At 40.3% G+C, this 27717-nt stretch overlaps 1 protein-coding gene across 1 annotated transcript in view; it reads right to left on the bottom strand.

Moving 5' to 3' along the window:
* Positions 1–686: 686 nt before the first annotated feature.
* The window catches only part of lrfn5a (leucine rich repeat and fibronectin type III domain containing 5a), a 95218-nt gene continuing 68187 nt past the window's right edge, over positions 687–27717 (bottom strand). The window contains exons 3-10 of the mRNA XM_072365941.1: positions 22154–22378; positions 20942–21070; positions 20683–20863; positions 20272–20427; positions 19325–19584; positions 16955–17422; positions 3143–3416; positions 687–2643 (exon numbers count right to left, since the gene is read on the bottom strand). Coding sequence (XP_072222042.1) covers positions 1699–2643; positions 3143–3416; positions 16955–17422; positions 19325–19584; positions 20272–20427; positions 20683–20863; positions 20942–21070; positions 22154–22350 — 2610 coding nt within the window. The 5' untranslated portion in view covers positions 22351–22378 and the 3' untranslated portion in view covers positions 687–1698. The remainder of the gene's footprint in view (positions 2644–3142; positions 3417–16954; positions 17423–19324; positions 19585–20271; positions 20428–20682; positions 20864–20941; positions 21071–22153; positions 22379–27717) is intronic.

Here is a 27717-nt window from a genome sequence, read left to right as displayed (position 1 = left end):
TATCAAAGTAATTCATTAATATCTGCCAGTTCGTTCAGTAGTAAAAAATGTCTAAAGTTCCAAAAACAAAACAAATATAAGTGGTGAGAGATGTAGCCTTTACAGTAACTCACTTGATCCCCGGCAACATTAAACCAGGGGGACCCACTTTGTGTCACAGCAGATGGTTACTGTAGGGAGCATACTGAGACCAGAAGTCCTTCCTCTTGCCCAGGTGGAGTTTTTTCTTTCTTTTTTTTTTTTTATACACAAGGTATTATCTAATCAGCTGCAGTGCATCCATGTCCAGCAGACACAATGCTGTAAAATGAACGCTTAAAGGCATCTAACAATAGAAACAACTTCGACTTCTTAAGAGGTTAAACATGTTCCTGACTTTATTTTTCTTCTTTAAGTAGGTGCTCACATTTGCAGTCAATAATCTTGAGTGATTTTGGAAGCACTCAACCACATTGGACCCCATCGTGGTCAGCAGCATGTTGTTAATACTAAAAACATGCGCCGTTATACTGAATTTCAACAATCAGACTGATAAAGTCAAGAAAAAGTGGGACGTTTGGACATGAATGTAGTAAACATCTGTGCAACACAGAGGAAAGTTGGAAATGTTTTTCTGAATGAAATTGTGCACCGAGCGAAGCCGTGAAGCTCATAAAGCGGACATGTTGAACACACAGGAAAGACACTTTCATTTTATCCCTTTTTTATTTTACACAACATAACAACACGGTACATGTTGTCTTTTTCTGTACAGAAGCTTTCCGGGAGCTCGTGACCAACACAGGCTATAGTATACCAATGTCAGTGAAAAGCTCAAGGTAATCGTGTTCTTTTTTGTTTTTTTATTCTTCCCTTTAAAAAATATCTATTTCATAAGAGGTCTGTTAAAGTCTTTATCTGTTTGTTGCTTCTTGTCTTAATATGTCAAGAAAAGGTCTGCTCCCCGCAGAAGGTAAGAAAGGCTATGTGTGAAATTTGTCTCTTCCTTAGTTCATCCCATTTGTCCTAATCCCTCGTTTGTGGAGTCTTGGCAAAGTCCTATATCCGGTTACAGTATCTGTTAGCGAGGGTCTGTTAGTGCAAAAGAAGGCACCGACTGCTTTTCTCTTGCCACAGTATAGATGCACACTTTGTGAGCTTGTGAATGTCAACAATGGTGTGCTTTTCTTCTTTGTATTTTTTTAAATTCCTCTTCTTTCCTTTTATTAATTCCCTTTTGTGATATTTTCAGATAAGGTGAGTGTGACTCAGAAAAATGATGTGGCAAGCCCATTGTCTTGTTTTTCTTTTGTGCTATAAAGTGTAACCAACAAGACAACTCGAGGACACTACGAGACAAGGCAAGTTATCCACTCGCTGAAGGACCGACTGCAAAACGGATAAAGTGTAGAATGAAAGTGTAAACTCAATACAAAAAAAGTTGAGAAACACAAAAAGAATTACAATAAAAAAGGCTGAAAAAGAAAAAGGTCACTCACACGTCCGTCCACAAACTCGCATTCAAGCCCTCACACACATCTATGAACGAAATTCAAACATGAAAACGTACATTCTAAATAGTAGCAATGTACACGTTGTTTTGTACATCAACAGGCTTTCGCCTCCACCCATACACTTATTAACAAACCCAAACGCACCGCAGACACTCAAACAAAAGTTAAAACAATAATGAATAAACCAAAGTTTATTTGTTGCAGTTCAGACGGTGCTTTCTAAGATCCAGTCAGAATCGCACCGCCCTTTGTCTGAGTCTCCGTCTTCTCCTTTAGGGAGCAGCATCCCACTCATTGACTGGCTCCTTTTGTTCCGCATTATCCGTCCGACTTTGGGCGCTCCTCCACCTGCATGTTGATGGGACAAGTGAGTCTTTGAGCCTCCGTCACTGAGCGAGTACCTCCTCCTCGCCCTGCTCCTCCTTACTTCCTCCACAGGAAGAGTCTGGTACTTGGCAGAGGAAGAAGTGGCACAAGGAACACGGCGCAGGACGGGCGTCTCTCGGAATCGAACGGAGGGAACCGGGCTTGGAGTGACGTGAGGGCTGGCAAAAGGGGAAGGAGCAAAGACATGAGGCAGGGTTTGATTCAGGGAGGTGGAGTTGTTGCGGTTGGTGTTGTGGTTTTCCAGAGGGGCGAGGGTGGAGGAAGGGAGGGGGGCAGATGTGGCAGGGGAGGATGAAGATGGCGTCCGAGGAGAGGACGCGGAGGGGGGATTCTCTGGGGTGTTGGAGCCAGGCTTACTGGGGACGGGCTTCCGCTTTGGCTTGTGCAAGGAACCCGTGGCGCCGGTGGGAGATGAAACGCCAATCTGAGGTCTCTGCTCACCCACTTTCTCCCAGTCCTCACCTCCAGCGGTCGGGCTTCTGGCCCCCCAACTCTGGCTGAGAATCGATGTCGCTGTGGAGCAGTCAGGCAGGGAGCACTCAGACGACTGAGTGACTGTGTCCTTCCCCCCACGTCCTCCCCCTGCGGCTGCTGCCCCGCTCTTCTTCTTTGTGCCTCCCGACAGTTCATCTAATCCGATTGATCCATGTTTAGAAGTGCTCGGAGTCAGGGTGCATCCCTGTGACTGCTGCCCGTTGGTCTGCGAGTGGACGTTGGTCATTGACAATGAAACACCTTTGCCACCCTCACCATGGTTACACACCTGGAGAAAAAGGGGAATGAAATGTCTCCATATGAAACCTTTCAGGTATCAAGAAAGGGAAAAGGTCTGTAATCAAAATGCATTGTAGGGCAGTTCAGAAGCTTTCAAACAGTCACTGACTGCTGTTTGTTATTTTTTTATTTACACTTTCTACTTCGCAGAGGTGAAGATGTTATCTACACCTCCAACATCAGCACAAACTAAACATTAGATCTGTAAATTCTAATAGTTGCTTCGGACTACAATGGATCTTACAGGAGTAGAGGACCTATTAAAGTGGTTACTGACTATATGAAGCAATTTGAATTTGGCTGGAAGTGTGACAGGGGGGAATGTCCTGTGAGAGCTGCCCATGCACGAAAGCAATATCAAAACTAATCTCTTTTTAATTCTGTAATTAAGTGACCTCCAAAATGCCAATCATCCAGCTGAATGAAAAGATCAGCTCTTCTACTCCGTCCTCTGTGGCTGGAGTGGATTAACAGAGACAGACACCCACCTTGTACCGTATCATCAGGATGATGATGAAAACGAGCACCGAGGCCACTATTATCCCTCCGATGATGATGATCATAGTTCCGCCGAGGAACTGAGACTGCATAAAATGACACCTCATGTACTCCGACTCCGTGGTGAACTGCACACAGCCGACCACTCGTGTCGCTGTCAGAGAGGTGATGACATCATCGTAGATGGCCAGCACGCAAAGGTCGTACTGAGTCCCTGCTGCCAGGTTATTGACCAGGAAGTTTTTGCTTGATGGGGGGATCATTCTGTGGCAGGAAGAGGGAGGGAAAGAGGGAGGGAAAGATGATTAATACAAATATGAACACAATGGCCGAATCCCAATTTCCTCATTGGGTCTACCACTTCCATTTTGCACAGGTAAGGTGGCCATTTGTTTGTAAGAACCAACAAGTAGTGGTAATCTAGCCCTTCATCATAGGGAGCTATGAAGGGATAAATGACCACTGCTCCTTCATTTTCAAAAAGGGGCGTCAAGAAGTGCCAGAAGAGTATTTACCTTCATGGTTGAGTAATGCTCCCTAAAACATTTTCCAGTTAAACTTTGTGATGTACCTAAAAGAAACCTGTTGTGTTTTTTAGCATTTGAGTCCCTTACAATGACATTTAACAAAGAAATACCTAAACAGTTAAAAACAGCAGGTAGGAGTGAGCTTCCTCAAGGAATGAGAGAAGAAAACAATCATACAGGTTGCAAATAAAGCAACTATTTGGCCAAATGCATCGGCTTTCTGTAGCAGGAGTTCTTTGGTTTTAACATTTTCTAAACCCAAACAAGCTTGAAATGATTAATAGTGTGGTGTTAATGTTGTAGTTGCAGTATCGTAACTAATTCACTGGGGCAAACAGGCAGCAAGGTTCAGCAGCAGCGAGAAAATCCAACTGCAACTAAGGGATAAGAGTTGCACTCATACACGAAGGACCCCTCCAGAACGTTCTTAAGCATTCATTGATTTCTCATTCATCTTAATCAGGTAATACCATGAAAAAGGATAATATTTGATATCTGTTTAATTTGCACGTTGTTCATTGAACTTTAATATAATTAGTAGAAAATCGAGTTATTCAAACGTGCAAGACAGCAAAACAGCCACTGTCCTGAGTTCAATGAGTTCACCTCAGGGTTATGTTACACTTCTACTGGAAGGATAGAGAGCAGAATTCCCTTTTTGCGTGGAGTTGTTAATCTAATTCAGATTTTTACATTTTACTCTGTGATTGACCCCTCCGAGGCGTACCCTGCCTCTCGTCCAATAGCAGCTGGTTTAGAGTCTCTAAATGGGATAAACGCTAGTATAGAAAACGAATGAGTGAACTGATAAATGAATTTTGCATTACTGCTCATAAGTGCCACCATTACAATGTCCAGGAACTTTCTTGCTTTTTCTTTTGAAACACATTGGAATCACTTAACGGCTGGGATCTAATTTCACTTTCTGGTGCAACTTTGTTTCTGGAGACATAGCCTCAGACTAGTACATAACCTCTCAACCTTAAACTGAACAAAACATCTAAATGATCAAACAAATTTGTGCTTTCAGACAGGCACTAATGTAAGTTTTTTAGTTGGTTCAAAATCAATGTTTAGATCCAGACTGATGTCCATTTGTCTCGCCATCATTCAGACATCTTTTTGACACTTCATGTTTCACCCTCCCTTGCAGTTTCTAGACCAGGGATGTCCACATCCGGTCCACGAGGGCCACAGTCCTGCAGGTTTTAGATGTTTCCCTGCTTCAGCACACCGGTTTCAGATCAATGCATCTTTAGCAGGTTCATGCAGAACTTCACAATCTTTTGAAGAGATCCATTTCATCTGAATCTGGTGTGTTGAAGCAGGGAAACATCTAAAACCTGCAGGACAGCGGCCCTCGAGGACCAACTTTGGACATCCCTGCGTGTTGTATTTAGCTGTCCATGATCTACCTATAATGTCACAAACTATCCTGTGTTTCACACAAAATTAATTGTTTGGAAACTGATTTCATCTTTAATTTTGTCTTCCTTGAAAAGGTTCCCGACTTGTCCCACATCTTAGGTACAACTGTTAGCTTCTGGATCCGGTAATAAGGCGAATGAATAACCTGAAACTCCAGCATGTGATGATGAAAACATTCAGTTTTGTGTCTGGCAGGAAAAACAATGCAGTTCATTGTTAAAAAGAAGTGAGAATGTAGGATGGGAATGATACAGAATCAACATACTCGGCTACACTGTGCATAGATGCTGAATCCTCAAAAAGCACTGTAATTAAATTGTTCTCACATAGATGTTTTGAGCTGATGCCTTTTCACAGAGTGCCACTGCGGTCACACTAAGCACAACTAAACCACCCGTCCTTCCCACTCAAGTTTCACAGCACAACAGTTTTTAAAAAAAGGCAAACAGCAGAGAAATGCGAAGGTTCTTTGCCAATGTGAGCACAAGTTAGTTTTTCTTCACATTTCTGACACTTGTCACATTGGCTGGAGGTTTGTCCGTTGGTCTCTCTGAACAGGCACGTCCGTGGTGGAATTTCCTCATTAAAATGCTAATCAAATTCCTCATTAAACCCAAACAAGGCAGCGAGTTCACAGCTCGTGGTCTGGTGTGCACTGAAAGGAGCAGACGGCTACTTTGGCCAGGTTAAAGCATCTGATTTAGAGTTTGAGCTAAGTGAAGGTTAGAAGACATGTTAAGGTTTAATGGTTAGCATGAAGAGCTGGGGATAAATGTAGCAGTAGGTCATTACTGTGCATGCCTGTCAGTGTGTGCATGTGTGAACTTCTGCACGATCCCATGAATAGGATTATCAGGAGTGTTCTTTCCTTTGACTCTCTTGACATTTTCATCGCTATGGTGGTGAACTTTGGCTAAAAAAAACATCAAATACAGAAAATATCATTATTTTTCATTTGGGACACATAACGTGACATTGAAGGGAGGAAGCTAATGAAAGGAGTGAACATGACCAGAACCTACAAGCTGGGAAACAAGCAGCCACATTAGCAAACTCATGCATAGCAAACTCATGCATACGCAGACGGAGAGTAATGTGCCTCTTATTACTGCGGCTTCAGGTTTTATTTGCATCACAATGGGGAGCAAAGCGTTTCCGTCTTGGTTTGAAAAAGATTTTGTTTTGTTCTGCACATCTTTGTCAGGTACCATGGTATTCTAACTCATTTATACTTAAAATCTCTTGCACATGAATTTAAACATGTGTAATAACAGAGTAAAAAGTTATGAATATTTGCTGAATCTATCTAAACTGAATGCTTTAATCGTTTGATTCTGATAAGACACAAATCTTACAAATCTTTAGACTCTGTTTTCCAGAGTTAGACAGTCTGAAAATGTCTGCTTTAATGCTCCTTTCCATGTTCCATCTAATCTTTTAAATCAGTACATTAAGTATTTGATTTAAAAGGGGATTATCCATAACAAATCAAATGAAGTGCACTCACTTTAAAGGGTGCAGTTACCGCTTCACCGCTAGCTTTCAGCATCAGCGCTGTACCTGCTGTAGCCTGCCACACCAGTGTCACTACAATCATTTATTCATATAGCATGTTTGAAACAACACGACTTGAGCCCTGTTGATGTACAGTAAAGGTTAACCCTTGGGAGACTGTCATATAAGTGTCCTTTTTTGCCTTTGGGGACCGATAACAAGCTCGGTAAATCTCAAAACCTACCTCGTCTAAATTTAATTTGCCTAAATTCTACCTATTGTGTTGGGCAGCCTCCTTATTGCTCAACAGCCCTTTAAAACTGGAGTGAATTGTTTTGTTTAAAATGAGGACAGACAACTTATTTTTTAAATGGTAACATTTAAAAAGGTTAGTCTGCGAATAGGCAGTGATTATGCAGCTTGCTCGATGGTTTACGTTAATTTATCCACATGAAAAAATACCAGTCGACCCTCAACTCCTGTCAAACAGACCAATTCCTAAACAAAATCTATACAATAATCTGTGCTGTAAGACCAGTGCAACTCTCAGTTCTCATTGACAGTGTGTGTACCCGGCTGTCATCATTTATTATTCAACCTTACAAGGAACAGTCAAGACAACGCGTTTGGACTGCAGGCTGAGCTCACAAAATCCGTTCTCATGCAAGTTGTTTTTTGTTTAGTTTTGTCCTTGCTTCCTTTTCAGTGTAAGCCATTAGCTTTTTGAACTCATACAAACTGACTTATTAGCCGTGGCTAATTTCTTTGTGTCTGAGCTGGATCTGGCTGCCAGTATTCGAGGCCTACTGTGGGAAGATGATTGCCTTGGCCGGGACTATTACACTAATCTACCTACTCTGCACCGCCAAGCCCTCAGCTCAAGACACCCGTGTGTGTTTGTGGGTTTCATTACTCATGAAAAAATGTCTGCTTGCATGTGGAGAAGTCGGTACATATTGTGTGTGTGTGTATAATTACATGTGAAATCCATGCTGCAGCTACAGCCTCGTGCCATGACAACTTCCGCTTCACAGTGGCCGTCGCTGCATCTGGCCCTCTGCCAGCATTCATCTCTGATGTCGCTCTACGTGCTCGTAAACTGAAACCCTCAACGCGTGTGCTTGAATGTGAGCATTGTGTGTGTGTTAATCAACAAATGCTTTCCACATTGCAGGCTGGGACAACGTCAGGATCTCCATTAGTCACTTTCAGCTTTTTGTCTCAAGACAAATGAATGCCTCCATGCACAGAACAGTGGACTGTGATACGGGATTGTTCTATTTTGGGCCATTTCACTTGATTAAATATTGGAGAAAGCCTACAGGCCACAAAACACATATTACTCCAGGAGGAGAAAGGCATTCATGGCAATGATTTAGTGCACAAAAAACCCCCCAAAAGGCAGAGAACAGAGCTTCCCAGTCGAGCTGGAGCTGTGTGATAAGGGACCAGAGCTTCTAATAACTCAGCTGTGATCCCCCCAAGTTACACCATGTGTGAGTGTTCAATGATATTTACTGCTCCGGGGTGGCTCATTAGTATCTGCTTCATGTAGCTGTAGGAAGAAAACATTTTAGCATGCATAAAGTTTTTGAAAAATGTCTGGTGATCTGTTATTATCTATTTTAATTCTATAATGGCACTGCAGTGGTGCTCCAGTGGCTCTGAACATATGGTCTTTGTTGGTATCTTTTTGAGATTTTCCAGTTAGCTTTTTTATGTGAAAACTCCTCTGGTTTGGATGCAGTGATACAGGAATGATTCCTTCTGATAATCTGTGACGACCATGGCAGTGGCAAAGTTTTCTGCTTGTGGAACCAGCTGATTGAGCTTTCCAAAGTCTAAGTAATTCCTAGAATGACATCCTAAATCCAGATGAGATGAAGATGAGACATTTAAGATGCTAACACCTTTCTACCTGGGTTTCAGACCATATGGGCCAACATAGACTGCAGACAGGGAGGTAACAGGGGAGGATTGCAGAGCTAGTTAACAGCAGATGGTATAAACTTAACATTTAAAACAAAAATAAAAGCCAGAGTAAAGGCAGACACAAATAAAATAATCATTAAAACAATAAAATCAATATAAAATTAAGTGCAAGTGCAGCAGCTCGGAGAGGTAGGGCAGGGCAAGACCTTTTAAAGATTTAAAAACAAGTAAAATAACCTAAAATTAACTCTAAAATGGACAGACATACTGATGTAATGATAATCAGCTACAACAGGGAGCGCATTTCAGTCATAATGCACGATGCGTGTTCTGCATTATATGGTGAAGCTGATGTGGCGTGATTGAAAGAAGGAACTTTGATGGTCAAATTTTAAGTGATTAAAGTGCTCAATCTGAAATGCAGGGACTTCGTAGTAAGGTCAAGTGATATGAACAGAGCTGCCGCTGGATGGACCTCATAGATCTGAATGGTTTCTGACATGTTTATTGATAAGCCTTTCACAGAAAAATTCATGTCTGAGGTAACTGTTTCACGATACTTGGACCTAAGATCCTGTAGCACTTTAGGAATGTCCAATCTTATATCACTTGTAAAAAGTGTGCAGTATGACTCAATCAGGAAAAGGAAAGTAAAAAGTAGGTCACAGATATCCGAAAGTCGGTTGTCCAATTATCTCTGAAAATGGTATTCACTGCTTCAGGCTATATCCTCCCATTCTACGACAGTGCAAGCTAGTTTAACTCAAACAGGCGGAAGCCAACAAAACAGTGGTTACTAGCAGTTCTGGGTTTTAAAAAGCTTTTCTTGACACTATAAACACGCCAGTTTTTTTTATCATTCTGCTGAAATGAGCCATTTAAGTTAATTTTCTAAACAGTTAAGCAAAAAATAACCCATGAGAGCAGAGTTCACTGTAAGTACAATCAAACCAGTTAAGAATAACTGGTTTCTAAGCACAAAGTGAAGAGAATTAATGGCAGCTCAACTCTTGCCCCATTTCTGCTGACCTCAGAACTAATGTGGCTTACACAGCAGATGGCAAAATAGGATGCTAATAGGTCTGAATCTCCAGGCAGGCAGAAAACATAGCTGGAGCTACCTTCTAGTCTCTGTTTTACCATGCATAATACCCACAATGCCAGAACTAATGGTTAACAAGTACCCAGTGAGCTTGTAGTCGGAGGCACAACAGGGATTTCAAGCTCAGGCCAGGTAGGCTTCACTAATACCTCCCCATCCATTTTTATTCATTAATCAGTGTTAAAACAGGAGAAAAACTAACTTCGCTCATCATCTGGAGATAGCTCCGTGAATTCATTTGGTAATAACATAGAACAACAGCTGTGATAACTAACTCAGAAGCAAACTATGAATAATTTCCATCCAATGAACATGGTTTGAAATTACTAGTTAAGAATAGTCATAATATTTTGGCTCTTAAGTGTCAGCTTTATCTAAAAACTATAATTATTTTCAGCCTTTCCTGTAATCATCCTCACATATTAAAACTGCGAACACATCAGCCCTCTTTTTTTTCCATCTATCAAAGTTAGAATTGTTGGAAGTGTACATGATGAAATTATGGTGTGATGAATAACTGGTACCACAGAAAAACTATGAATAATAAGGAGAAATTTGACTCCTTTAGTGTTGAACCCAGAAGTTTCCATGTTGCATCTGTTACAGGATCTTGACATGACTAGAAGGCCTTTGCTTTACTTTCACAACACATGGCTTTGCTAATTTTTAAAGTGCATCTGAATGGTTTTCAGTGATAAAGTAGCTGTGTGCTCAACCAAAGCACCAAACATGCTGAACATCCAGCTGACAGAAATGTTAGTCAACAGCTGGAAATATTTCACGCAGAGTCAGATGACACAACAACATTTATGTTTGACTTCCTCAGTGAGCTGCTCAGATTTGCAGGGCTGAGACAGGATGTCCCAGACACATCATTAAGATAACACATACATCGCTTAAACTTCACCAAAAAAGTTGCTAAATCAACTTTATAAGGGTCTGTGCTGATTGTTTTAGCATTAAGTCTTTAGGTAATTTGCATTTATATAAGATAAGACTACTCTGCAGCCTCCATTCAAAATGACACATAGCATCAAGAGGTTAACTTGAAACCATGTTTTGGTTAACCAGACAATTTCTGGGTAAAATGTATGTGCAGAATTATGATAAGCCTGTAAATCATGTCAGGACACGAGCAGCAGATGGGCTGCTTGGAACATTTGACTTTACAAAACAAAAGGGAAAAATGCTCTGCAGTTGGTACGATCTCATTTCTATGCACAAGCACAGAAGACTTCAAAGTTTCATGCTGCAAAAGATGTTGGGAAGATGTTTCAGCAGAAACAGCTGCTCTAGTTTGGCTATCCACACCTGTGCTTAATGCGGAGGTTGGCTCCTCTCATTCATCCTTTCCTGCATACTGATGTTATGTTATTAACTCTTTTTACATATTTCCTTCCCATCTGGAACCTTTCTCCTGTATTTACTTCATGCCTTTTCTTCTTCCACTGTATCTCATCCCATTTTTGATGTACTCCTTTTAATTAATTCTTTTGTATTTTCATTCAATCTCCTTCTTTTTACTTCCTGTAGTTATTCCTAATATCAACCTTCATCATATGCTTCTATTTCATATCCTGTCTCCTTTGTTTTTTTTTATTTTACAAGCTCCTGACTCCTGTCATTTCATCCACTAAATTTATTTGTTGCCAGTCTTTCTCCTCTTCCCCCTCCTCTGACCAGACAGAAGAATCTGTAGAAGCTTCAGCCTCAGTATGAACTGGGATACCCTCTCAACCAGCTGAGCTACCCAGCCCCCCCCCCCCCCCCCCCCCCTTTTTACCATCGCTCTGTCCCTCTGTTGTGCTACTATACCCGCCTTGTGTTGCAGTTTAAAACTCCATAGACTTTTTACGGTAGTAGTGCTGTTACTTTAGGCCTTCCATATGTTTATGGTGCAATAAAACCAGAACTGGAACATCACAGCAGACTAAAGGCGGATGGTTTTTCACACCTTAAGAGCAGCTGAGGTAGGTGTTATACCTTGGCCTAAAGGACCATTGACAGGATTAAACTTCTTCTTGCTATAAAGAGGGAGAAAGAATATGCTCTTCTAAAAGCTTGGATTTATCCCTCACCTCCTGTTACGTGGTGTAAAAAAAAAAAAAAAGAAAACCCTTGGCATGCGATTGCTCAATGTGTTTTTTTGTTTTTCTTTTTTGCAGATGGCAACCTGCCCCCATAGCTGGATGGATCTGCTGGGGTGTAAAACAGCCACTGAAAGACCTTATTGGTAAAATACCTAAAAAACAACAGACAGTTGAGGACAGTGGGAGGAGGGGGAGAATCCGCTTGCTGTGACCAGAGGATGTTCTTTAAATCACGTCCTGATATGGAAACTGTAGAACAGAAAAATGGTGCACTTTGTCTTTCAGACGATGATGACACATGCAAGTGCGTTTTTCTTCAGTGAAAGAGACCCCCTGCACCTTGTAAAATATCTGCAGCATCGGGTTCATGTGTACGTTTCATGGATAGATTTCCACTGACCCAATTACACACTCGACCTGGCGCACAGATGTGTTCAGATTCCGATCAGTTCAGTTTCACATCTGTGATCTGTTGACCTAAAAGGACCCAACTGTGTCCAGTATATTCTGGTACTTATGATTTATTAAACGCAGCATCTTTTCTTACATTTTCCTCTTTGGCTTTTTGAAATTGTTTAGATAATCAGTGTATGCACATCAACTTCTTCTTTCACTGGTCCCATTTGCTGTTTCACGATGAATTCAGACGAGTATTTTAACACAATCCCCTGCTTTTAAATGCATATACGTGAAATACTTTAATACTGAAGGTTTCATTTTTGTTGTGAGTGAGAAAGCTGGATACAAAGTTTCTATCTTGATATTTATAGGTCAACAAAATCATAAATAACTAAAAGCCTCAGCACTATTTTCAGAAGCTTGCACAGTTATGATTAAAACAGGTGCAGTCACATTGCACTTCATCTCTTTTAAATCAAATCTGGTTGAGCTGCATTCAAGAAAGATTTAACATGTTTGCTGCTTGGACAACAGTGTTTATTGGTTCTTTTTAAAGATGTTATAAAGTTTAAGCTGTAAAAACTATTCTCTGACAATGAGTAAATGATCACTTTTATATCTAATGAGGAAAGAAATGCTGAAATCTGTTTAGAACAACTTTAATTCCTTTTAATTTAGCACCATGACTAGTTAAACCAAAGAAAAAGAGCACATTCTACTTGGTGGACAAGTTATGGTCATGGATGTTGACTTTGGTCTGGAGTTTTACCATCACTATGGTGCTCTAAGACGTCACGATTTGAGAAGTCACTGCATTTTTCCTCAGCGTCGGCCATCCCTGAACCTGAAATAAGAGGTTAACGGTCTATGGATGAGATGTAGGCTGTGTGGATCCACTCACTAACTTCTGGCTTCCATTTAAACAGAAAGAGAAAGGGGGCAATATTCAAATCTAAGGTTTAAGAGTTGTTGATGGGTGACTTGCCTCAGGAAGTGAAAATAATGACACGATTCAAGCTTCATGATACAAAGCATGTATTTCCATCTTTTACCAAAACCTCTAACTAGCACGGTGACATAGATCTGTGCCTGCAGGACACAGAGAATAATGTTTTTTAAAGTGTCGTGTTGATGAAATCCCCCAAAAAGATGCAATGTGAAGGCAAAGTGAAAATGGTCTGATACTACAAACAAATCCACACTCAAGATCAAGTGGAAAGTGAAAAAGATGAATATGTGTAACATTTCTTGAGGGCTAATCCACCGATTTTACAGACAACAGATGCAGTTCTGTTGCAATGGGTATAAAAGACTGTGTCAGTTATTGGGAACATTGATTTAATTGATGAATAGATACAATGCAAAGTATTACTGGAGCTCTAACCTGAATGTTTAAACAATCATGCTAATGTTAAGTCCCATCTTACACTTATTTACTTCAACACTGTTTAAATATGTATCACACACACTGAAATAGTTGACTTCCTGTGATACACGTTAATTTGCACAAAATACTTTATTCAAAAGCTTGAAAGTCCTCGTTCAAACTCATAAAGTTGATACATTATTAATCTAAATGTTTCTAAGCTAACAGATAGCCTCCTTGTCATTTCAATGTAAAAGAGCAGTTATTAAATATGTACCGCAGCATCCCACCCCCAGGTGAATGACAGTCAGACACCATGAACAAAAGAGCTTGCATCATAGCTGGGCAAACATCTGATCTCAAAGAAGCAGAACTAATAAAACTTTTAAAAGACAATTTGTCACCATGGACAACATAAAAGATGGATGTAGTCACGGTGACATCATCACTGGTGGATCTGACTGAGGAACCAAGGACACTACGTCCTTCATAAAGCACTACCTTAATACCTTACTACCTGCTTGTAGTTTATACTCTTAAAATAAACCGCATGCTTGCTGTTCTATACAATCAAATGGGCAACAAGTGAATAGAAATACAATCCTTAAGCAGGAAGAGTACCGTTAAAACACAGGCACTGTATCAGTTTTCACGTCCCAGTTTCAAGTGTCCTTGAGTGTTGTTCTGCAGCCAGCCCCGACCTCCAGGAGGAAAGAGTGGAGGGTGGGGTTTCCCAGCAGGGATCAATAAAAAATAAAGTATTACAGCCATTACATTTTAGATATGCAGAGGATCACAGGTCCTGGAGCTCAGCATAACAAGGTGGGCATCATTGTAAAGGTTTAAACCGAGACCTATTGAATTGACTGTTTGTAGGAAACCTACAGAACCCCTCCTGGACCCAACAGCATTATGCTGAGCAGGTGGAGAGAGAAGAGCTGAAATGTCATTGTGTGGCAAATCAATAAACTCTCATTGAACCTGGAAAGTAAGTGCCCTGTCTGCAACAACAGGGTCAGATTCTCTTTGTCTATTATTCTCATTCCCTCACTCTCATGCCAGCTTTCCTCTCATTGCCCCCCTTCAGGTCCACCCTTTTACTCTCTATCTATATTCTCTTCCAGTTTTCTAACACGTTCCTTCACTCTTTCGTCTCTGTGTTTGTGTGATGACAAAAAGCATAATCAATGAGCTACTGCTTTGTGCCATAGAGGCGATGAATGGAAATCAATGTGCTATTCAAAGACAAGAGAAATGCAAAATAACACAGACTTCTTTCTGGAAAAAAAAACACGAGAGAGCAAGAGGGACAGGCGAAGGTGCGAAAGAATGAAGGAAAGAAAGAAAGAGTGGTGAAAGGCTGTCTAATCACTCCACCTCCATGCCCCCACACGGAGCGGCCTTTATTAGTCATCCTGCTCTACAAATTAGTATTTTCTAAACAGGATAAAAGTGTAAAAGCACAGCTGCAAACAGGCGCTGGAGAGCACTGTTAAAGAGAGAGAGGGTAACAAAGCAGGACACAAACAGGAAAAACAGCTATCCTGGGATATCTTTACAAGACAGACAGCTCATCTGCATCATCTCTCTGTGATGCTCTTTCTAAAAGGGGTTAAGTGCTGATGAATTATGAATTAGGATTAGGAATAACATAAATGTCAGCCAATACCAGTGGACCCATCGCTGTATGATCTCTGTTACCTGCATCCTTCTGTAGTCACACAGACTGCACGATCAAAAATCAGAAATCAATAGCTTGTACTAAAACATTTGCCTTTGGGGGAAACAGTCCCTGGGATTGTCATCCTTGTGACTCAGACTGTCAATCCCTGTGCTCCTTCACTCCCTGATGATGACGTGTACAGATAAAGTATGTTTGTGGATTAGCTCTGGGAGGAAAAGCAGTTACTGCTGCTTCATTTCCCCGCAGAGGCTCTTTGTGCCTGTTAATTCCCTCTCCCTCCATTTCACCTGAGTAAATATTTACTTCTAATAACAATCATTTCCCCTGACATGGATCTAATCTAAGTAATCCTGAGCAAATGGAAAAAAGTTAAGAAAGGCTGGCAGATCTCGACCTGTAAAGACCGTCCTGAGTCAGCAGACTGGACAGTGTTGCGTTTATCGAGGTTTTTGAGGTCACTTTGCTTTACATCCTCTTTTACCTGCCCTGACAAAATGAATTATCAACACATGTGCTCTGATAAAACCAGTGCTCCCACATTACTACAATTTCAGTTTTTTTATTGAATCATCCAACATCACCAATACTATTTCCTACTTGTTGCACAGATGATTTAATAAAACATTTTCCTCAGCCTTGAACTGCCTGTGGTATTGTTTTTTCTGTACCCTTGTGTGGTGCCTTGTGGGTAATCCCACATGTTAAACATGCTCCTGAGGAGGCGGCACTTCAAATATGATCTCATATCTACAATAGCACCGAACACGACTCTGCCAGTGCTCAAGATAACGCTGTCCTGAAGTGAATGTTTGCAGCTATGAGAGTAAATGTGTCTAGCATTGGTGCATTGATCCATATGTTTGCTGCAGAGGCAGATAGCATAGCTCATTACCCAGAAAACATCAGCTGGTTACTCTTCTGACATAATTTCACTGGGATACGAGTGGAGACAAACAAAGAATTGACAGATTTCTGCAAAATTCGCATTTGACTTTTAGTACTCTAATTAAATGTAGCTAATATCACTTTCTTTTGAAATGTTCCACTGTTTTTAATGGCCTGCCAACTCTGTCTTTGATGGCTGCTTCTGAGTTGGACAGATATCATTCATTCAGCTAATGGGGGTGGTTATATATACTGTATATATGCATATAAACATGAATATGAGATAAAATAACGTTCAGTACCTTTATTCTGTGCTACGGTAATCATACCATGAGAATCTCACATCGGGCCACGCCTGCTTGTATTGAACTCTAAGTAGTTGTGTAGCAACCTCATAAAGCTCTTATAGTGTCCTTATAGCTCCAACATAGCACCCTTGACTTTGCAGGCCCATATGTTACGTGCACTCAAAGACTCCATTTAATGATTTTCTAAACCCCTAATAACACCCTTTCAGAGAACTTAGTGCCCATGTAAGTTCCTATTGGTTCTCTCATATTACCCTTGTGCAGTGATCTCATATGACCCAGATAGCACCGATGTGGGGACTCTTAGCATCCTTGTAGCGATTCTGTTGTGCTCCACTTGCATTACATTCTTACTTCTCTAACATTTTGTGTTTTTCTGCTGTCTGTTCCCTGTGAGCACATTTTCTCACAGGATCATTAATGTTGCATTTAATCTAATGTAATCTAATCTATAGAGCTCAGACATGGGTAATTCTCTACCTCTGCTTTGGCCATATCACGGTTCAGTTTCCACTGTGTAAACCGTCTGACTCTACTGAAGTCAGAATGAATGAACGCTACTTTGACGTAGATGCCGTCAATCTTACCTGTAGACCAGCGAGTCGTCCTGGGTTCCATTGTATTGTATCTGGAACATCCTGATGCCTGGTATATTCCTCTGGAAATTAAACTTGATCAGCGCTGTTGATGACGTGGCTTCAGCTGTCACTACCTTCTTATCTACTCCACCCTTCACATCACCTGTCACATTGCTGCCATTCGCACCACCTCGGGTTGACGTTGAAATGTCAGAAGATCCCGGGTCAGGCTCTTGGATGTTGTTAGTGTTGTTGGAGATGTGGGGGAGTTTTATAATAACCAGGTCAACAGTTTGGTGGGCTTCACCGGCAGGGTTGGAGGAGATGCAGGTGAAGGAGCCGGTGTCTTTCACAGTGCTAATGAGGATATCCAGAGTCCCGTTGTTGTAGACCACGGTCCTGGAAGAGTTAGACACCAGTTTGCCCTCAGGAGAGATCCAGTGAATGGCTGGCTCTGGGTCACCTCTTGCCTTACACCTTTAAAGATAAAGAACCAGTGGAGTGGAATTTATCAGTAACAAAACAGATCAGGGTCAAGTGTACAGTAAAAGAGAGCACTGTTTGATGCTTGTGTCAACTTTCCCTCTGGGACATGGCTGAAAAGTCTAAGATTATCTACAATGTGACAGACCACATTAACATGATTTAGACTTTGAATACAGCTTATAGTTATTACTACACAATAACAACTACATAATATAGCATCATGGCAAATTCAAACAAAGGTTCAGAAGAAGTGATTCTCTGATTTTAAAGTTTTATAAAATATATTTTGCAAAAAACATGAATCATGTAAATTAATTAAAGAACATCTGAAGGTTCATACAATGATTACTCATAATTGTTTTTTTTTTTATCTAAGTGCAAATTGCTAAGAAAATAAATAGTTTCAACAATACAAGAACATTTAAGTGAACAAAATTGTAGGCAATCAAAAACAAAGAGCTCCAAAATCAGTATTTAAATTAACATGATGAGAGCTCAGGGAAGTACAGTAAAACTTCAAAGAATATATGGGCAAAATACACCTCATTGTGTAATATATAATTGTGGCATCACCCACTGAAACTAAACTTTGTGATTTGGCCGACACCATTTATCATTTGTCATGTGAGGGTTGACGAGTGGACATTCCAGAAATGTAGTTTGTGGCAATTTCACATTTCAGTTCTTGAGGTTGTTCTTGTTAAAATGTCTGCTTTGAACTAAAACAAGCTCAGATTTTAATGAGGTATAAAGTTGTAGAAGAAATTAAATCAAGAAAAAGAAAGCAAAAACATCCATTTCAGAGTTATCACGCAGTTCCAAACTTTGTGCTAAAATGATGCCATAATAAGGTAGAAATTAGATAAAAACGTATAAACTAGGGCTGTCAAACGATTAGAATTTTAATTGCGATTAATTAAATTGTTTACATAGTTAACTCACGATTAATCGCTATATTAGAAATATAGAGTTAAAATCAAATAAACAAAGAAAAAAATGTCTTTTTCACATTTTGACATTGTGAAAAAATGTCCTTTCTTTTATTTCTTCTTTCAAATAAAAAAGAAGAAAAAATGAATGAACGCTATTTTTATGTGCTATTTAAAAAACACAGCACATAAAATGTCACAAAAATGTGGTCTTAAAAGTGAAGAGGTAGTCGACAACAAACAGAGCCTATTGACAGTTGAATGAATGAAAAACTGCAGACATTAGCCACATCAGAGTCAAAACTCTGAACTCTTAGTGACTTTTGTCCTATTTATTAAGCCAAATGCTAAGGCTCCGTTTAACCGCGATCACCAAAAACAAACGCGTTATCTTTTTAATTAATCGCATTGCATTGATTAACGTGTTAACTATGACAGCCCCAGTATAAACAGTATGGCGTTGTGTAACTCCACTAACTGTTTGCAGTTGTATGAACTGGAATAGATGCAACAAGAGTGACAAAGAATGACCATCACTAATCTACATATATACCTATTTCAAAGAGCTGAGGACAAAATACAACAAAGGGAAAGAAATAATAGTAACTCATTTCTCTTTTTCCCCTCTTTTCGTCATTTTTATATTGGAAACACAACATCTATCACAATTGGAAGTGCGGGACCAATATATATGCAAATGAGGTAATCATCATCTCTCAGACCTGTTGTTTTGATCTTGTTTTGTCCATCTGAATCTTTTTGAGCAATGTTACTACTTAATGTATAATCGATTAGTTGGGCTTTTCATTTCTCTGAGTGTTGTTTCATGTGTCATGTTGGACAGAGTGTTGAGTGGTTGGAGGATAATGACAAGGATGAAGAATTTAATTAAAAAGAAATAAAATTTGCATTGACTGCATGTCCTCACGTTACGTTCCCTTTCATTTCAGACTATAAGTGATACCTGAGCGCCACTCTCTGCCCCTCCAGGACCCTCATCTCGTGGGAGTATCTCGTGATGAGGGGAGGCTCGCAGAGGAACTCCTCTTCAGGTATGGACCAGAAGTATCGACCGGAGAGATGCAGAGGTGTGGCGCATGTTTCCAAGTCGTCCTCTCTGTTCAGCCTCCTCAGCCAGAGTAACTCACAGTTACAGTGCAGAGGGTTCCCACCGAACGACAGCGCGAAGGAAGTGGGAGTCAAGATCCCTGATGTGGCGAGGACCTGGGAGGGCGACAAAATGACAACGCTGGTCAAGCAACATTTTTACAGTTACAGAGACACATGATCAATTGCTTGCTCTGTATACATTAATACATATATGCAGACACAAATGTATAAGAAGTAAAGCTGCTTCCCAGAACATCCATAAAGAATGGAATATGAAATAATTTTGTTGAAATAAGCATACATTTTTATAATTTCACAATTTCAGGTACACCGATCAGACGTAACATTCATACCACTGATAGATAAAGTGAAAAACGTTATTTTTTCATGTGTCACAGATTTAGATGTTGTTGTAGACCAATAATTCATCACAGCACAAAGCAGGAAAATGCGCCCTGCCATGCCTAAAAAACAGGAACATTTTGAGAAGTACAACTGAGAGCCTGCAGGCACAGAGTCGATTCCTAACTCCAGAGATACCAATCTGATTGAGCATCGGGGGTATGCATCGAGACAAGGCCAACCCACTGGGGCTCCATCCGTTCACGCACAGCATCCAAAAATATTACCTGCTAACATCACAGAAATATACAGTATGTGGTTTTAACACCATGGCTCCAGCGGTGTCTGTTCTGCTGGAGCCATGGTCTGTTATCATCATCAGAAACATTAAAACTGTTGATTCAACGCCTTTGTGCTGAGTGTTTTACTGAAATTCAGCAGATAAACAAACATAATAACCTGCGCCCGTTGAAAGAGTGGGTCTGGTGGTAGCTTTTGAAGTTTATTAGAGGTGACATCCAGTCGGTTGAGCTTCTGTAGAAGGGAAAAGGTTCCCTCTGGAATGAAATCCAGCATGTTGTGGTCTAAACTCAACGTGTGGAGGCTTGTCATTTTCTGCAGTGTTCAAAGAGAAAAACAGAGACCTTTACTTGTCTAATTATTTTTGATAGACTTTGCCTGTTATTGGGTGATAAATTTAAGGATATAGGGACATGGAGAAACAGTTCATATGGGTCCGAAACGTCTTAATATCTTCAGTCTTATGTCATTTAAAGAACTCAAAAGGTTTTGGCATTGATATTGTTCTTGGGATTGCCTTTTTTTCCAAAGGCCTTTTAGCCATCATGTCGTGGTTGAAAGAAATCTGACCTGGACAGACTCCCATGGAATAGAGTCCAAATTATTGTAACTGAGGTCCAATTCTTCTAGCGCCAGCAGGTCGTTGAATGCTCCCTGGTGGATCACCACCAGCTGGTTGTTGTTCAGAATCAGGTGATGAAGCTTCGACATCCCGCTGAATGTATCATTGCTTATCCTCGTGAGACGGTTACTGTGAGATGTTAAAGAAAGCAAAAAAGTCACATTTCAAGATGGTTGCACGTCATATCCATCAGCTGTCAGTGCATACCTGTTGAGGTGGAGTGCTCTGAGGTTTTCAAGATCAGCAAAGGCATGAGGTGTGATGTAGGAGATGGTGTTTCGGGATAATGTCAGGTCCACTAGCCGGGTCATGTTCGCAAAATCTTTCCTTTTCACACTGTTAACACAGATAAATACAGTTAAATTTGACAAGAAACCACAGACTCCTCAGTGCTACATCTGCTTAGTCATGTTTTCAGTTCACCTGATGGTGTCACGACTATTCCTTTTAAGGGGCTTGTTTGTCCATACTTTAATAGGCTAAAGATGCATAAGCATACTTTAACGATGAAAAGGTTTTTCATATCTAAATTCATTCATTCACATCTGGTTCTCTTTACATCTCTCACAGCTCATTCAATATCAGAGCATGAACATTTTTCTACAAAGACTCTAAACTGCGTTGTCATCAGGAGACAGCCTTGAGCTGCTCCACTGACTCTTTCTTTTAAACTCTTTTAAAAACACCATTTAATTTAATCATTTCATTCCAAAGGCAGTGGATAATGTGTTTTATACATATAAGTCTTGGTGATGATGCTCTGTTAAAATATTCTGCCTTATTCTTATTTGCCAGAGAAGCTCTGAGCTTTGACACCTCATGACTTCATAGCTCAGAGTCTCTGCTCCCAGTTCTGGGAACATGTTGTTGAGTCTCACACAATATGTCTGAGTCTGTCGTGTCTTCTTTAATTTTAATGACAATTATTCACACAAATGGTGTAGTTCAGAGAAAACGTCTGAAAAAGACAACAAGCTCGATCTGGGCAGTTCTTTTGGAAAAGGAAGAAGTCACTATTCTAAACTATCTACACCTGCAGCATGGGTTAAGATTAGACCGAGTGTATATATTAAGGGTAATTAACATCTACAGATGACAACAGAAAACTGAATGAAAGGGATTCTAAGCCACCACCAACTAAGACTGTCAAAATACTGTTTGTTTGTGTGAAATAGAGACTATGGACTAATTTAAAACTGGTCGCAGCCACCAGTCAAAAGTACTTAAATACCAGCTAACATTTGATTCTTTTTCATAGTTGCCTCCATGTTTTTAATAGCTTTAACAGTGGTTGCTCTGTTAAAAACGTGGGGATTCGGCATCGACTCGGAAGTCTGTTGCTGTCACTTAAAGCAGAAGCAATAATGTAGCAGTGGTGTAATGGTGGCTTAAGTTTACTTCTGCTGATGTGATCATCACCTTGTCACAAAGTTGTCTGCCAGCCGTAGCTCCACTGTATGTCTGTCAATATTCGGGGGCACAAACAGGAGACCTTTCTTAGCACAGAGGGTTGCCAGGTTGGGTGACAGGATCTGACATACGCAGCGCTTCGGACAGATCTGAGCCCGCACTGCCATGGCAACTGCTAGCATCACACACAGCAACAGCCTCTCCATGGTTACCCCCCGCACCTGGACACAACACCTGAAAAACCAAACAAAGAGAGACAGAAACTCAAAGTTCATCAAACTGATCAAACTAAAACAGTAATGATGCTGAGCATAACACAAATATTTGGTCATTTGCAGGCACTCATGATTGCAGTTTAATAGAGACGGGGCAAGGTAAAATCATTAGAACCTTGACTCAAAAAGTGAGGTTTAAAAACGTGGGAAAATCAGGATTAAAGTGATCCACATCAGAGCAGACGTCATTATTCTTTCAGTTCTTTAAGAAGCCAAAAGTCCTCAAAAGGAGGAAGGAGAGCGGGTTGGATGGCGTGGTGCGTTTTCAATCATTCACATGTTCATAATATCAGTTTCAGACTGAGTTTAGGTAATAAATTGACTTGATTCGGGTAAGAATAAGATGATGGTTAGAACTAAAACATCACATCCCCCTCATGGACGCTAGTTTGCTAGTTGCCTTGGTAATGTGTAAAGACGTGAGGACAAAAGTCACCTCCTAGTTGGAATTAGCCAATAACTTCTCCTGGTTAGGGTTAAAAATCTGTTATGACTAAAATACAACAGTTTTTGGTCGTTTTGATTTCTTTTATTCTTTTTGTCGTACTTATCAGTCTCCTGATGTCAGTGATGCCTGATAATTGTGTCTATTTCTCAACCTTTTACGTCTCCTTGTTGTTGCTGTTCTGTGTTTCTTCCTGGTTGAAGTTTCTAAGATCACAGGCATAAGCTCAGAAAATGTGTGCTCCTTTCTTTTCTTCATGCCTGCTCCTACAATTTAAAGATTGTTTTGGAATCTTTTATCTTATCTGCAGATTCATCCTGATACAGATGCAAACCCAGTCATCATTATGGATAAACACTGCAAACTTTTGCTGCAACAATTTTATATGAATACCTCCTTCTATTCTTGATCAAAGTGCCACGCTGTAGCATTTCAAGCCCCCCCTCATGGTGGTTTAATGTTGTGACTGGTGTCAGATTTTGAGACAGTACAACACTGTCTAGACAGACAAAAATAGGCAAGTGTTGGCAAAGCATATTGATATTTCTTTCAGTAACTGACCACTCTTCTATTGCTATCTGAATGTTGCCAGTGTCGTAATGCTCTGCTGCAAGTTGATATAACTGCTATATATTCATATTATCTCATATCACTCCCTCGGTTTGATTAAGAGGCCATTCACCTTTCTCTGGTCTACTTGTGTGGTTCTCTCTCCATAAACCTCTTTCATTTCTCTGTGTAATTACTGAGCTGAAATCTGCTGCCATGTCGGGGGTCATACAATTCCTGTTTTTTCTTTCCTTCTCTGTGTGAGTGCAGAGAAAGTAAAGTACAAAGACGGAGCTGCAGCTAAATAGAGCACAAGATGACTCATATGTGTTGGTACTACACACACAATACACACCTACAGAGGGCTTGTGACCCCTCGTGACATGAAAGCAGATATCTGCTCATTAATTACACTGAGAAATGACTGTAATGAGAGTGAATGAGTAAGAGAGACAGAGAAATGGAAAGGAAACGAGGGAGAGCTATCAGACAGGGAGAGGAAAAAAGAGAGATCAGAGAGCCAGCTAATTAAAATGAGTGCTGAGGTGTGAAAGGAAAATAGGGAAGAGAGATGAATTCAATTTAGAAAGACGAGATGAGGAGATGAACTAGTTTTGTCACACAAACTATAAACAATATCCACGACACAGAGAGGATTATGTTGTATATGACACTCACATCGAAGTGAAAATTCCCTCATAACTGAGCTCAGTTCCAAACAAACTCCTCTACACTCGTGTGACTGATTCCGTCCTCTTAGAGGTGAGATGTAGCACCGCTGGGATCAAATGGAAGGGTGAATTAACCAGAGGGATTATGGTTCAGGACGGGAAATTAAGCTCTTTCTGTAGAGGTGTGTAAAATGCGATTCAGTTTCACACGCATGTGCAGCCTGCTTTATCCACTTCTTTGAAAGCTGTCTTCTGAGTTCCCCGACGGTCCCCCATAAAGCCCGTTTCACCCCTGGCTTGTTCGCTGTGAACAACTGGCTTCCCCGGACAGCAAAAATGGATTTTCCACACACTCCGTACACTGAAACAAATCTCCCAGGGACAACCGGTGGAACAACTTGGCAGTTAAACGTGACAGCTTGGAAGTATTCACACATGCAAACTGTTTTGAAGCTGCTCAGAAGTCATGATTGAAGATTTGTGGTGACTTTATTTAGTTTTTTCTCGGCTTTCTCTCAGGTTTTCCGCAGTTGATGAACATCCAGTTAGGAAATATAACGTTAGAGGTCACAATTACGCTTCATAGTGAAACAGATTTCAATAATGAGAGCAAATAGAGAATCAAACGTTCCTTCTATTCTTCTTTAAAACTCCTTTTAGCAAATGAATGTTCAGGGTTTCTTTGCCTGGTAAAACTGTTATGAGTTGTTGGGTTTCTAAAGTTCCCTAAAACAGATTTTTTTAGATGGATTGAACTGATTTGCACTGATGTGAACTGAATTTCAGTTAATTGCTAAAGTGACTATTATGGCCATGTAGATGCTCCTGAATGTTTCAGCATGACGCATCCTTAATGTAATAAATTCAGCTGTTAGCATCTGTGGAACGCCAGGCATTGCACTGTTTTCTGTGTGTCTTTTTCAGCCTCCTTGAATAGACAAGACAGTAAATAGTGGTTATATTCTGTACAAGTTACCAAAGTGCTCATGCATTGTTGAGGGCATTCAATGCTTAAAAAAATAAAGTTAAAAGATGGTTAATGTCACTGTGCAATTGCTTGCAATGTGCTTTTAAGTTTTAAGCAGAAAAAACAGTAGTTATTCATTAGAAATGGTCTAAAATACAGCCATAGGAATATATACATTTAAATATGAACCACTATGAAAACACTGTATCACCTCACAGAGTAAAATAAAGACGCTGAAGTAAAAAAATATGAGAACATAGTTAACTGACAGCTGAAATATAAAAGTATCCCCAGTTTTTCTCACATTTTTCACATCTCAGTGCTAAGTTTAAAAGCTCTTTCTCTCTGGTTTTTCATCTTTGGCTGGCGGTTCAGCTCATAGTTTCCTCCTTTCCACATGTTGTAGACGTGGCATTCGAAGTCGGAAACTACTTTTGTGTTATCCAGCAGTTTTGTAGGGCTCTTTGCTGAGGAGTGTCAGGTCGCTTACTATGGCACTCGTTTGGTTCAAGTAGATTAGTTATGTCAGCATTTGGAAAACACTTTACATGCTGAAGTATTCTCAGAGTGCTGGGCTGTTAGTCAGGGGAGCACTATTGTTTATTGCTACATATCACTGTTGAAACAGCACAAAATACCACAAAAGTGCAGTTCGTTAAGGGATGTTGTCACCTTTACTTTCACAGCATTTCTTTGGCCTGTTTGGGGGCTTAAAGGTGGAGCATTGTGGAGTAGATGCCTCAGTATTCTGGTTTAAATTTTAATTTAAACATCATGTTACTCAAGTAAATAGAAAACAAAAAGGGAAAAAACTAAGCTTCTCAACTTTGAAACAACGTTGAACACAAACTAACATAAGACATCAGCTCATTAAAAATGACAATGTGTGTAATTGGCAAAGCTAAATAGCTTTCAAAGTTGCCTAGAATTGGAATTTTGCACATGCAAAATCATTTGGGACAATGCTAAAGTCATGAAAAAAGTTCATCCTTTCACTCATCAGTGCAGCGTTTCCCAACCCTGGTCCTCAAGGCACAGGACCCATGTTTTCCACGTGTCCCTATTCCAACACACCTGATTCAGATAAGTGGGTCAGCTCTTCCACTCTTTAACCTCCGGAGAAGGCTGATGAAGACCCATTCATTTGAATCAGGAGCAGGGAAACATGGAAAACATGCACGGCAGCGTGCCTTGAGGACTAGGGCTGGGAAACACTGCATTAATACGCCTCACACAGGAGATGCATTGAAAGAAAGCAGGCATTTAGTAAAGAATTAAGTCCATTTAAAACAAAACTTAAGCAAATTTGCAGTGAACTCTCTATGCATAGATTTAAAAACAAAGCTTGAATGAGATTAGATGATTGGAAAACATTTTAGTGAATATATTTCCTTTTCTCAAATAGTTTAACTCGTCCCCTGGATCTTCAAATACTTTGCTTGTTTGCTCCAGCATTTAATGCACAACAAAAAAAAAAAGCAACAATGCTCGGGCCACTTAAACTAACCTGCTGCCTGCCTCCTTTCTTCCGTTCTTTGTGTCCGCTGCAGTGAACCTTATGCTTCAGCTAATGGCTTTACCCACTTGAACAACAGGGGTCATCAGCTGCCTAAATACATCAGAACTCTTTATTCAATTAGCTCACTTTGAGACTGCAGCACTGAGCGAGGCTGAACACACACACACGTGCACACACAAACAAGTAAAATGAACCACAGCTCAGTCTCAACTCAGCATTCGTGTTTTGCTTTCAAATATATTGTGGATATTAAACCAACCCTCATAGACAAAAAGAAAGACAGATCGATTCTACTAGCTACTATTGATTATATAGCTTACATTTTTCTTATAATTATTTGAACAAAGTAAACTTGTAGTCTTAAACTGTAACCAAACGTTACTTGACAGCCTGGCATGCTAATGATTGTTGTGATGTGAAGACATTGCTAAATCCTTTCAATTCAGTAAGTGGAGTAAATTAAAAATAAGATTACAAACCAAATTCAGGACGTTCATTGGAAGTGATTCATGCAGCAAAGCTGAGAAATCCCACTTTAGCTTGCCTCCTTCGCTCCATCTCAATCACTTCTTCATGACAAAATTGGATTAAATGGTTGAAATCAAACCAATCAGAGGCAGAAACAGCCAGCTGGATGATTTATAGGAGTACATACGCTGCCAGGAATTGGAGACAACTGTTCTCAAGGTCAGTCTGATAAGAACTATAGGAGAACATACATGAAGCTGAAGCCTACACACAAATGAAGGCTGCATGTGTAATGCAAACACACTACATATACAGCAAAGACACATGTTCACCGTTGAATATTGAATTTAGATCAGGTTTTACATGCACTCACAGGTATCTGGAAAGGGAGGAGAAGCAGTGAAAGAATAAAAGAGCAGGAGGAAGATGTGTAACAAGAGATGTTGGTGGGGAACTTGCCTGATGCCTGATTCATGACGGTGCTGTGCAATATGTGGCCTGCAAAACTATTTCTGCAGCTTACATCAGAGCAGTATTTTTCTAAAGTCACCAGAGTGCACCCATCAACAGCTATCAGATTAAATCATGTTCACAAGAAAATTCCCCATTCAGTACCTTTACTATCACTGTGCCTCAAAATCCACACGAATGCACCCATCAGAGATGCTGACGAGTCAGT

This window comes from Leuresthes tenuis, unplaced genomic scaffold (genome assembly GCF_036924035.1).
Source record: "Leuresthes tenuis unplaced genomic scaffold, fLeuTen1.0.hap1 SCAF_15, whole genome shotgun sequence".
Taxonomy (NCBI): Eukaryota; Metazoa; Chordata; class Actinopteri; order Atheriniformes; family Atherinopsidae; genus Leuresthes; species Leuresthes tenuis.
The sequence above is the reverse complement of the archived record's forward strand: the minus strand, read 5'-3'. Positions and strand labels throughout refer to the sequence as shown.